General features: G+C 40.1%; 1 protein-coding gene across 1 annotated transcript in view; it reads right to left on the minus strand.

Moving 5' to 3' along the window:
* The window catches only part of CRYBG2 (crystallin beta-gamma domain containing 2), a 161,614-nt gene that overhangs the window by 81,009 nt on the left and 66,343 nt on the right, over positions 1–14,262 (minus strand). Inside the window, exons 2-3 of the mRNA XM_063453282.1 lie at positions 11,445–11,550; positions 730–2,180 (exon numbers count right to left, since the gene is read on the minus strand). Coding sequence (XP_063309352.1) covers positions 730–2,180; positions 11,445–11,550 — 1,557 coding nt within the window. The remainder of the gene's footprint in view (positions 1–729; positions 2,181–11,444; positions 11,551–14,262) is intronic.

Here is a 14,262-nt window from a genome sequence, read left to right on the forward strand (position 1 = left end):
TACTATATATGTGTTATCAAAACAAGTCTATATTCATTGGAACATCCGATATAATAGACATTCTATCATTATTTTCACAAATACCACTGACTACAGGCTTGTATCTTCTATCACGTCCTTTCACACATACCAGTTTTCATATGGCTAAGCAAAGCAAAGCAAATATTAATAATCACAAACATAAATTAAAGAGACATCATTATACAGAAACAGTAACACTCAGTGAAGTAATACATTTCCGTATTTTACAGTGCCTGCAACTGTAAGCTAGTATAGAGCATACAACGTGTCTTATATTAATCATTCCCATACAGCATAATCTGACAGTCTCTCACATTCAGGTCGATACCTGTTCAACGCCTCTCCCTCTATTTTCTCTCAAGTGTTATTATCATTGCTCCCCGGTCACTGATTTCAACATAAAACTAACTAAAATAACCCTATTGTGTTTAAACTTTTTCTGTACTCTCAATTCTGTTTATGGTTTCTCACCCACTCTCCACTGGCTTACACTTAGTACTCCCCTTGCTTTTTTATTATATTATCTATTAGTTAAAAATAAACCTACACAGTTCTCTCCTTACATACCCACAAGAATGGGAAAATACACTATTCTTCCTATATACTAATGTGATCACACATGAAATCATATTGATACTGACTGTTCTAATTGCCTCTTATTTCCTTGGCTGTTTGCCTGATATTTTCCCCACAAAAGTACATTCTCACCTGTCCAGATGTGCCCCCTCAAAATTCTCTCCCCCCTTCTTTTCTTTGGGGATGTCCTCCTCGTGTCCTGAACACTCTTCTGTCTGAGTGTGTGAACCCAAATGTTCCTGAGCTGTCACTTCTGCGGGACCCGCCCCATGATAGCCAAATGCTTGAGATTCCAATGAAGGTGACAGCTTCAGATCTGGTCCTGCAAGTTCATTTTGTCTCAGCAGGTTCACTCCCAGTCCTGACACCTCCTCTCCTTCCTTCTCGCTCTCCTCTTTGGTCATTGTGATGATAACTTCATATCGGATCTTTGATGTGATGGGAGATTTCTGTTCTCCTGGGTGATCCTTGTATAATTTTAGCTGTGCTGGTGAGACTGTAGAAATGTTCTGTATTGTGCTCTGTCCCAAAATGCTGGAATATAAGGGGGTGTCATTTTTTTCTTTCCCATAATTGAAATATTCCAGTTTAAAGGGGGGACTTTGTACCTCACTGGTTCCTAGATCTACCTCATCTTGACAGTGTTTCATCTTCAGGGTTACTTGATTTTGAGTAGTTCCACTCTCTACTATATACTTTAATTTCTTTGGAGTTTGATTTTTGGGTGTGTTATCTTGAGTGACAATATGAGATTCATCCTGAATAAGGACAGAGCCAAGAGTATGGCTGGGTTCCTTCTCAATTTTATCTTGGGTGAGAATGATAGTGTACTTAGATTTATGCGGTTTGTGGGATTGATTCTTTATGCTTCCTTGCCCCAGGATGCTAGGCTCCAGTTGTCTCCTAAAAGGGGGATTCAATACTTGTATATCACTAATGGTATTACTGGGTTCCAGAGCAAGAATGTGGCTTTTTTTCTGATTCTGAGAATTCACAGATTGCATGCTCTCACTGGTTGAATGATGATGGTAATAAATGGGGCTCTGGAATACCATGGGTTCTTCATCCTCTTCTAAGACCCCCAAAACTGGAGGATAAAGTGGGGAGCCCACATTTACCTGTCTTGGTGACAGGTACTCCTTTAGTATATTCTCTGCCCAGTGGGGAAGAGACTCATCCTCTTCTCCATACAAATTCTCAGAAAGGGTTAGAGAGGACTGCAGTGTTGCATTTTCCCCTTCAGAAAGACCAGTACTAGAGTAGGGATGCCCAAGAAAATCTGGAAAGCAATCAAAAGATTTTGCTAATTCAGAAGTCCTTTTAATTTCCTTGGAACCTTTCAAAGTGGGAGATTCACAGTGAGATTCCACTATGCAGGATTTGGGCCGCCTGTTCCACACACCAACCTCACTGTCTATAGTCAATGTCATGGAGCTGTGAGAGTCAGTTGGTGTGGATTCACCAGCAATTGGGTCACTATACTCAGAGGCACTGTATCTTTTCTTACGCCAGGACAGGCTCCCAAACCGTTGTAGAAAACCAGATGCAGGCTGGTCCAAATCAGAGTAGCTAAGAGAGCGAGTCTGATAGAGAAGGGAAAAAAATAAGTGTGAGACTTATGGAATGGAAATAAGATTATGATCAAAACTAGATCTAAAAGGACAATGGAAGAGAATGAAAACTGGAACGCCTCAATGAACAGAAAATGAGGGGATAGTTTTTTATATTTTTAAAACACATAATAAATGTGAGGTGCTAGGACTGAATAAAGGAAACTGAAATACACATATGATATTGGACTATAATAGATACGTTAACTTTTAATATATTTGCCTTGAAACGTATTGAATCAATTTACATTTGCGGCAAGGATAATGGCTAAAAATGTTATAGAGCTGTTACTCACAATATTTCCATGGTTGGTAAAACAAAAATATTGTTATGTTGGAATATTACAAGGAAGAATGACTTACCAGGGTCCACTGGATGCATCTGCTCTGGCCTCCGTTTGTGATACATCTCAAGCAGAATTTTCTTTTTGCAACAGTTTGATCAATTTTGTCTATATTTGGATATATATTCAGTGGTGTATTTTGTTTTTGTGCTGCCCTAGGCATGACAAAACTCAGGCACCCCATCTAAATTTATCTTCCTTTTTAAAACCAACATATTATTTTCCTGACAGACACATACCCTCACTGATAAACACTCACTGACAGATACACAGTCGTTGGCACACACACTGTTTAACCAACACACACTTTCACTGAAAAACACACACTCACTGACAGACGCACACTCACTCAGTGTGAGAAAGACACTAAATAAGAATCAGATACACCAAATCAGAGTCAGACACACACACACACACACACACACATACACACTCACTGACAGACACACACTAACAAACACACACACACTCACTAACAGAAACATATACACTCAGTGTCACACACACACTGACAGACATACAAATTCACTTACAGACATACACATTAATTGGCAAACACATATACACACTCACTGGCAGACATACTCTCAGTGACAGAAACACACACACTGACAGAGACAGACACACTCATAGATACACATACAAACTCACTGACAAACATAAATTCTCACTGACAAACACACACACTCTTTGACAGACAAACACACACACACGCACACACAAACTCACTGACAAACACATATACATTCTCACTGACATACACGCATACACTCTCACTGACAAACACACATACACTCTTACTGACAAACACACATACACTCTTTGACAGACACACATACAAACTCACTGACAAACACATATATACTCTCACTGACAAATACATATACACTCTCACAGACAAACACACTCACAAACTCACTGACATACACATATACACTCTCACTTACAAACACACATACACACACACTGACAAACACACATACACTCTTACTGAAGCACACATGCACTCTTTGACAACCACACATACAAATTCACACACAAACATATATACACTCTCATTGACAAACACACATGCACACTCACTGACAAACAAACATACACTCTCACTGACAAACACACATACACTCTAACTGACAAATACATATACACTCTCACTGACAAACACACATACAAACACATATACACTCTCACTGACAAACACACATACACTCTCACTGACAAATACATATACAGTCTCACTGACAAACACACATACACTCTTACTGACAAACACACATACACTCTTACTGACAAACAAACACATACAAAATCACTAACAGACAAACACGCAATTTCTAAAAAAAAATTTACATTTAACTCCACCCAGCCTTCCTACCTTTGGGAGTGCTGGCATGGAGTCTATTTCCCTGGGGGCTTCTGGGCTAAGCGGCTGAGCGGCTGGGTGTGTGGTCACTGGGGTTCAGTGGGGCTGCTGTGCTGATCAGCTGGGCATGCAGTCAACGCAGGCGCGTTCGGGAGCTCTGATCTCCCTGCTCAGCTCTCTTGTGCGCCTCTTAGTGATGCCGAACTGGAGTGATGTCATATTCTGACTCCAGCATCACTCAGGAGCAGGTGAGAGAGCTGAGCAGGAGGGAGGTCAGGGAACAGTGTCCTTTGCCGCCCACCTCCATCCCAAGCAGATGCCAGCCTCGGGGGGCCCTAAGGTGGCCAGCTCCTGCTCCCCCCCCTGCCCCCCCCAGACAAGAGGCTGACTACCAGGGCATTTGAAGGGTGGCTTTTATTGCTGCCCCCTTAAAATGCAGACCAAGGCAAATGCATTGTCAGCCTCTCTCTAAATACAGCGCCGTATATATTAATTGGCTGAGCTCATCATCTGACATTCTCAGCCAATTAATTCTGTCCATACATGTGTCAATTGGATCACTAATGCAAAGTATTGACTTTATTGCTGCTATCACATAAGGAGGCGGAACCGCAGGCATTCAAAGCATCCTACTTACCATGGGACAGAAGACTACTGGCACCATAAATATTAAAACAGGCTCGAGTGTTATGGTGCCCAGACTTCCTCTTTAACACAACCTTTGCAGTATATATGACATATGTTAACGGCACCCTTTGAGTTCAAACACTAGTGGTCTCAGAACCACCGCGCCAAAATGAACTTGATTGTCTTTGATTATTGTCAAGTGACTGTCTGACTGTCAACGCTCAAATTTTTTGCTTCCAGTGAGCTTCTATGGACACCTCTAAGCAGATGACTAAAGATAAAAAAAATAAAGATTACTGATACTTACAAGGCGGGGGCAGGGTGTGTAATAAAATAATATATAAATGCTCACAGCTTGCACTTTCCACTGAGAAATGGAAGTTACAGGAAACGTCAAAGTGAAATCAGGAAACTAATATAGGCCAAGAATAATCTCCAACAGAACTCCTTGCAGACTGGTGAGGAAAGCAAAATCAAACCCCCATATCAGGACCGGACTGGGAAAAAAATTTGGCTTTGGCATTTTTTAATCACAGCAGCCCCCTGAAAAGGAGACAGGGGCCAGAGAGGGTGTGTTTTGTCATCACTAATGACAAGCATTCTCCCTCTCAAAGTGAGCATGTTGGTTCAATGCACAGAGCCCCGCTGAAGAGCTCTAGCATGAGAAAAAGGCCCTGTATTTGTTCAAGCAAATTTAATAACATGATTGCGCTGTGTTTGCTTTTAAATTGTCTCTGGTGTCTCCATAAGTGGAATACTAGAGGACAAAAGGGCCAGGAAAGCGTATTGTGCATGTGTTTGGAGCCTGCTTGTGCGATTGCGTGTGTGTAGCGTGAGCTGATTGTGGTGTGGTATTGTGTAACTAGGTCATTTTCATTCGTGTTTGTAGTGTAATATGTGTGGCTAGGGGCTGTAGAGAGTGTGTGTATAGGGGGCATAGTGTTATAGGGGATATAGCGAGTGTATGCATACGGGCTGTAGTGTGTGTGTATAGGTAACATAGTGTGTTTAGGGGTTGTAGAGAGTGTATGTTTAGAGAATGGAACAACTGGTGAGTATAAGTGCTCAATATCTATAATTAGCAGCAAATCACCAACAAGGGGTTCTCTCCACCCTTGTAAAGTGGATAGTAAAGATAACAGACAAGAGGTAATCAGCGCTTAAGAGAGTGGCGTACACACAATCCATGGGGCCCCGGTGCAAAACGGATCCATGGGCCTCCCCCCTCTACTGTGACCCCACCCCACCCTGACCCTCTCCCCCCTGACTGTGGGCCCCCCCAACACATACAGACAGACACACACACCCCCGACAGACACATACATACATAAACACACAGACACATACATGCAGACACATACATACAGAGACACACACATACAGACACATACATACAGAGACACACACATACAGAGATACACACACACATACAGAGACACACACACATACAGACACACACACATACACACATAAATAGTCACAGACACACACACATACAGAGACACAGACACACACACATATAGATACACACACAGACATACAGAGACACACATACAGAGACACAGACACATACATACAGAGACACAGACACACATACATGCACACATACACACACACACACACACACATACAGAGACACAGACACACACGTACGTACGTACGTACATACATACACACATACATACACACATACAGAGACACACATACATACAAACATACACACATACAGACACACACACACACACACATACAGAGACACACATACACACACAGAAAATGTTTCCTACCTTTTGTGACTTTCCCTGGGTTCCAGTGGTTGCTCAGCCTGATGCACCCCACTCTGACTCCCTCCTCCTTCCTGCTTCCTCCCGCGCGGGCTCTCTGTATGCTGGGAGGAGTAATCACAGGGCGCCCGGCCACGTTGTTAAATTATGGTGCAGTACAGTAGATGTTGTGAAGGGAGTACAAATGGACAAAAGTGCACACACACTTTTTAGAGCTGTATCAGCTATATTATGAATGCCTGAACGGAATAATCCCCGTCTATGGATATAAGTGGAGGGTCCTTGGAGCTTGTTTTCAGGATGGAGTAGGTATATGTGAAAAAAAGACAAAATAGGAAATGGAATGGTATAGTATATACAAACAATTGGTATCTAAAAAGTGTGAGTGTGCACTTTTGCCCATTTGTACTCCTTTCACAAGCATCTACTGTACTGCACCATAATCTGTTTCTTGCTTTGTACTTATAGATTCATATACTAAGAATATCATCCGTTTCATATGTATATATAATCTGTGTTTAGATAATGTAGTATGTGTTTTCTTACAAGGAATGTAGTGTGTGCATAGAGGATCCAGAGTTTGTATGTCAGGAATGTAGTGTGTGTAGGTGGTGCAGTTTGTGTGTGTAGAGGATCTAGTGTGTAAAGGACCCAGAGTGTTTATAGGAGATTGTATGTGTGTGTGTGTGTGTGTGTTGAAGATTCAGAGTGTATATAGGGATGTAGTGTGTGTATGTGTGTGTGTGTGTAGATTAGATGATCCAGAGTTGGGTAAGGGATCTAGCGTGTATCTGGAGCGTAATGTGTGTAGTGGTGCAGTGTGAGGGGTGCTGTAGTATATATATATATATATATATATATATATATATGTTTGAAAGTATTGTATGAGTTAGGGGCGCAGTGTGTTGGGTGTGAGGGGTGCAGTTTGTGTATAAGATGGGTGCTGTGTGTGTGAGTGTGCTGTGTGTATGTGTGAAGGGTGCAGTGTGTGTGTAAGAGGGGTGTTCTGTGTGTGAGAGTGTTGTGTGTGAGTGTGCTGTGTGCATGTGTGAAAGGTGCACCATGTGTGTGTGTGAGGGGTGCAGTGTGTGTAAGAGGGGTACTGCGTGTGTGAGGAAGTGGCGGATCCAGAGGGGGCAACCGGGCAATTGCCCACCCCCCCCACACACTGCCTGCTATACCCACCCTGCATCCCCTCACACACTCACAGCCTCCCATACACACATACTGCACCCCTCACACACACACACACACACACTGCCTACTCACACATACACACACACATATTACTAGAGGCTCTATCCCCTACTACAGCCTCTATGCTGGCAGACCCCAGGTAAATTGTCAAACTGTTCTTAAATGGTTTGACTATTTACTCTGGGAGGGTGCCACGTCACTTCTGACACCATAACCACAACAGAGAGCTGTAGTAGTTATTGTGCCTGGATTGTTTCTTTAACCCCTTAAGGACCGGGCTGTTTTTGCGATGTTGTACATTTGCGACCAGGCATCTTTGTACACTTTTGTGGTGTTTGTGTTTAGCTGTAATTTTCCGCTCTCTCATTTACTGTTCCCATACAAATTATATATTGGTTTTTTTTCAGGACAAAAGGGGCTTTCTTTACATACCATTATTTATATAATCTCATGTAATTTAATTTTTTTTAAATGAAAAAATATGATGAAAAATTTAAAAAAAATACATGTTTTTTGACTTTTATGTGAAAAATCTTTTACTCATCTACAAAAGCGAATGAAAAAAACTGCTAAATAGATTCAAAATTTTGTCCTGAGCTTAAAAATACCCAGTGTTTACATGCTTTTTTGCTATTTTTTTGCATGTTATAGGGCTATAAGTACAAGTAGGATATTGCGGTTTCAAAACATACATTTTTAAAATGTATCAATAGTGACATTGTAACACTATTATCTGTCATAAATCGCTGAATAACACCCCACATGTACATATTCTTTTTTAAGTAGACAACCCAGGGTATTCAATATGGGGTATGTCCAGACTTTTTTAGTAGCCAGTTAGTCGCAAACACTGGCCAAAGTTAGCGTTCATATTTGTTTGTGTGTGAAAAAAGTAAAAAACTAAATTGAACGCTAATTTTGGCCAGTGTTTGTGACTAAGTGGTTACTAAAAAAGACTGGACATACCCCATTTGCAATACCTTGGGTTGTCTTCTTTTGCAAATGGTATGCCATCATGGGGGTAATTATCATTCCTGGGCTACCATACGCTCTCAAAGGCAACGTAACCAACCTGGCCATTTTCAATGTGTGTGTGTGTGAAAAATGCAAGAAAAGTCACTTTCACTGACAATATCATCGCTGTGATATGTTTTACTGTTTTGAATCACTAATATTTGTGTTCAGTGAAGTTTCCCGAGTAAAACAGTACCCCCCATGTACAGGTTTTAGGGTGTCGTAGAACGTTACAGGGTAAAATACAGAGATAGCAAATTAAATTCTCTGGACTTTCGGCCTGGGTTGGCAGGCAGGTCCCTTAAATTGCAATCAATAAAATAACTTAATTATGTAAAAATATTACATAAATACGCACGTAGAATTTAAATATATATGCATATTTATATATTTGAAGTCTACGTGTATATTTATATAATTATTTGTGTAATTTTGTATATGGACATATGAATAGTTCGTATTCTTTTTATTTATTTATATATACATAGATATATATACAATTTCATTCTAAGTGTACTTTGATATAAAAATATATATATTAATATCAAAATACAGTTAGAATAACATTTCGTATAGATATATATATTTTTTTTAATTTTTATTATTATTTTTACATGTTTAATTTAATTTAAATTACTTATTATTTGTATTTTATAATATATATATATATATATATATATATATATACAATATATATAGTTATTATATATATTGTATATACGTGTGTAATTTAATTATAAGTGTATTTTTATATTAATATATGTACATATTAATATAAAAATACACTTAGCATGACATTATATATATGATATATAGACATATATTATATAGGTATAATATATGTCTATATATCATATATATATATATATATATATACACATATATAATAATATTTTTTTTATTAACTTTAACTTTATTTTTTTTTTATGATTTTACACTAGCAGGGAGACTGCCTGTCAGCACAGACAGTCCCCCTGCAGGCAGACAGATGGACACCTATTGTGACCATGTGGTCGCCCTGTTGGGCGATCACATGGCCACAGGGGTCCTAATTCGCCATGGGGAGACTGTCTGGGCTGCAGGCAGTCTCCCCACAACGGGAGCACCGCCGATCGCCGCCGGGGGAACGACGGCGATCGGGTAAGTACATCTTAAATTTAGGACGGTTCAGGACCGTCGTTGGTCGGCAATGAAAAAATGCCGATGACGGTCCTGAACCGTCCTACGTCCTTAAGGGGTTAAATAATCTATGAGTGCTCCTCCTGAGATAAGGCTCTGGATCCGCCCCTGGTGTGAGTGTGCTGTGTGTGTAATGGTGCTGTGTGTGTGCTGTGTGTGTGAGGGTGCTGTGTATGTTTGAGCTATGTGTGTGTGTGTATGTGTGTGAAGGTGCTGTGTGTGAGGGTGTTGTATGTGTGTGTGTGTGTGTGTGTGTGTGTGCGTGTGTGAGGGTGCTGTGTGTGAGTGTGCTGTGTGTCTGTGTGTGAGGGTGGTGTGTGTGTGTGAGGGTGCTGTGAGTGTGTGAGGGTGCTGTTAGTGTGTGTGTGCTGTGTGTGTTTGTGTGTGTGTGTGTGAATATGTGGGATTGTGTGTGTATGGCGGGAACAGACTTAAATATATTAAATATGTATTTTCTTTTAATAAAAAAATCCAAAAAACGTTATATCCCCCCTCCCTTCCTCCTGACCGTGCTGCAATGGTCCTAGTGGTGAGTTAACTCTAGTCCGCGGGGCTAGAGTTCACTCTTGTCAGATCTGAGCGTTGCCATGGTAGCCACGGCAATGCAATGACCTCGCGAGAGGAATCCAGTGGAGCTGCAGGTAAGAGCTTTCCCGGATCCTCCTCTCCGTCCCTCCACAGCTGGCAGCCGCATGTCTGTGCCTGTCTTTGATCTCCCCACCGGCCCATAAAGGCACACAGCAGGGCCGGCGCTTGGATAGTGCCGGCTCTGCATGGGCAGACAGGGGAGATCCGGTGAGCTCCACTGTCAGCCTCGCCCCATCGTTATCGCGGGCCAGCCCTATGGCCAGTCCGGGCCTGCCCCATATTACTGAAAATGACCTGCAGGAAGATTTAGCTGGCACTGGAACAGTTGAGTACCTGTGCCCTGGTCCACAGCGCAATTGAGCTTGCACAAACATAATTAATTTGCATGGAAGGGTCATCAGAAGGAAAACATGCCTACGAATTAATCATAAAACCTCAGCATCTAAAATATGCAACACAAGAAAACCACCTGTTCACAAATAGGAGTTTATTCACTAAACACCAAATTCTAGTGTATTGAAAGCGTAATTGTAAGGTCTAGGCTAAACTAGCCATGTTGGAAAACAACTGGGATTGAGAATTTGTTTAATGCAGTTGTTTAGTACTATTATAGGGTTATTCACTGAAGTGACAATTCTGAAGTGACAAATTCAAGTAATGGTGGGCTTAACACAATATGGTCATACGGTGGAACTGAATCCCCATATCTGTTTGCTGAGATAGGTGAATGTAAAATGTATGTGTGCTCTGTTCCTTAATCTGTAATATGAAATGATTATGTGACTCATGGCTCCATCTCAGTAGTTCACTCGTGATTAAAATAGCTATTCTGGTGTCTTAATTGACCATGAAATGCAGAGACAGCATCTGATGGCTGAATATTCTGTATGGGTGAGTCTGGTTCATTTTCCCTGTGCCAAGTAATGTGGATTCCTGTAATGTTAAGTTGTGAAGAGTCTGCAATGACTCAGAGGCAAAGTATGACCATAATATTATTAGTATGTGCTAAGGAGAAAAGTATCCTAATTAATACTATGACATCCTGCACCAAAACATTGTGACCTACTGAATGGTGACCAAACACAAAGAGACGCTATAAAGACATGTATTACTGCTCTGTGACACAGCAAAGATTTCTAACCTTTGATGTCCTTGACGTTCTCCTCTGTATGGTATCCTCAGGTCTGGGGTGTCTGAGACGTGGAAGACTCTGTGCTCCTTCTGATACTCCATCAACTGATTCATGCCTATATATAGAGAAGCGTAGAATTATTATAAGTATTAGAAAAGACTTGTATCTATTTTGTATCCACCACATATCCTTCCAAACCTTCAACAAATATTGGAGTCATAAAGCATAGCAACTAGAAATAGATGGACGGCACTATGCAATGACTAGTAGTATTATTAATTTCTTTATATAAAGAGTGGAATACGTGTGGAACTGTATTTCCCATATGACGCAACGAAGACCCTTTGGAAGTGCGGAATGACTTGAATTGTGTTATTTTCTTAATGTATCTTCCTCAACAGACAGTACAGGAATATGGAAATGACTGTGTAGGGCAGAGTGACAAAGTACAGAGCTTTTTAAACTGCTGCACCCCCTTTACCTTATAATTAGAAAAGTTCCTTTCCATCATTCAGCTTTTTGTATAGCTAAATATAAATTCTTCCTATTACCTCTCCCTATAATTACCTATCTGCCTACATTACCATTTCCTTTTCCTCATAGCTCTCTTAACAGTTCAATGTAATTCTAAGTCATCTAAGATTCAAAGTATCAAATACCTGCTTACAATTCTCACCCTCAACCTAAGACTTCTCTGTACAACTCCATAAATCGTATCCTTACTTCCCTATATAACCATGTGCTATAGTGTTTTCGACACTTACAGGGTTACTCACTAAATGTAGAATTGCAAGGAATTCAAAGTGAACTTCAATTTAAGGCCAAAATAGCTGAACTGGAAAACTCTCAGAGTCAGCTATGACTACCCTGGCCTTTAATTTTAAATTCACTTTGACTTCCCTGCAATTGTCACTGTAGTGAATAATCATGTATATGATTTTTATATGCTAATTTGTGCCTTATTGGACGACTGATATCCCCTGCCCCACATGTGACTCTAGTAATGCATTGTATGTCATTTTAACTGTTTCTTTCACAGGGTTCACATATAGTATTGCATGACACTCATATAAAAGTTTTATATCTGTGGCATCTTACATTTTAAACCCAAGTCTGAGAGCCAGGATTTTTTGGGGGCTTTTTAAAACTTAGTTTTTTTAGGACAATGAACATTTTACAGGATCAATCTATCTAAACTATCTAAATATCTGAAATGTACACTACTATACGTTCACACATTTTTATGTGCCCTTAATTCCAATCCAATACATCAAGTTCTCTATTACTTGCTCCATTATTTGGAGGATATACACTAGAGTCAGGTAAAACGTGCAATTACCACATAGCACAATGCTTGTTTGCAGTCAGTCGAGGCACCTCTGGTAGACACGTGCCTGCAGGAATCTACCTGCTCTTCCTACTGATAAAACTGACCCCTACCAAAACATCCAGAGCCTTGGGGTGAAGGGTTTCATAAGTCTCTTGCCCCAATTATTACAGGATGATGAGATGCACAGTTCCCTTGATACTAATACCTGAAAAGCCACAGGGTGTCCTGTCCCTCTAGTGCTATGACAAAAATGTCAACCTTTGCTCATCTTACAAAGTTAAACGTTCCTATTCCTAAACTCCACATAATCTAAATACCATACCTACACTCCTCCATCTAGTAAATATCAAGCATAATTCATACCTAGCTGTTGTAGATAATATGTATTTATTTATAAAATATTTTACCAGGATGGATACATTGAGATTTCTCTCGTTTTCAAGTATGTCCTGGGTCCACAAAACATTACATTGTTACAATAGGATACAATATTACAAAAATACAATATTACAAAATACAATATATGTATTAAATGTATGTGTGTATGTATATGTATATATATACACACACACACACACACATACATACATACACACATACATACATACGTACACACATATACACACATACATACATACACACATACACACATAAATTTAATACATGAAAGGTAATACATATATTTAACCATAACAGGTGCATTCTGTATTGAGGTATATTGCCATAGATCTCTTAAAAGATTTTAGATTAACTGTGTGCTATGCTTTAGATTTGACTGTGTCCCTGAGGTTATTCCATAATTGTGGTGCTCATATAATATATTCAATTATTATATTATAATATATATAATATAAAAATGGTATACGTTATACTTAAAGGATCACTATAGGGTCAGGAACACAAACATGTATTCCTGACCCTATAGTGTTAAAACCACCATCTAGCCCCCCTGGGCCCCTCATGCCTCCATAAATATAGTAGAAATCTTACTGTATTCAAGCTTGAAACTGTAACTCTGCATGCTGTTAGACTCAGAAAAACAGCAGTGTGCTGACATCATCAGAACTGGTAGCCTGATCCAATCACAGTGCTTCCCCATTGGCTGAGACTGACAAGGAGGCGGATCAGGGGCAGAGCCAGCATGATTCAAACACAGCCCTGGCCAATCAGCATCTCCTCATAGAGATGAATTGAATCAATGAATCTCTATGAGGAAAGTTTAGTGTCTGCATGCAGAGGGAGGAGATACTGAATGTTTGGATGCATTTTAGGCAACCATGACCCAGGAAGGATCTCTAACAGCTATCTGAGGAGTGGCCAGTGAAGTTATCACTAGGCTGTAAGGTAAACACTGCATTTTCTCTGAAAAGACAGTGCTTACAGCAAAAAGCCTGAAGGTAATGATTCTACTCACCAGAACAAATTCAATAAGCTGTAGTTGTTCTGGTGACTATAGTGTCCCTTTTAAAGATAAAAACGGAAGCTGTTGTTAGAGAA

The sequence above is a fragment of the Pelobates fuscus genome, chromosome 1 (assembly GCF_036172605.1).
Source record: "Pelobates fuscus isolate aPelFus1 chromosome 1, aPelFus1.pri, whole genome shotgun sequence".
Lineage (NCBI taxonomy): Eukaryota > Metazoa > Chordata > Amphibia > Anura > Pelobatidae > Pelobates > Pelobates fuscus.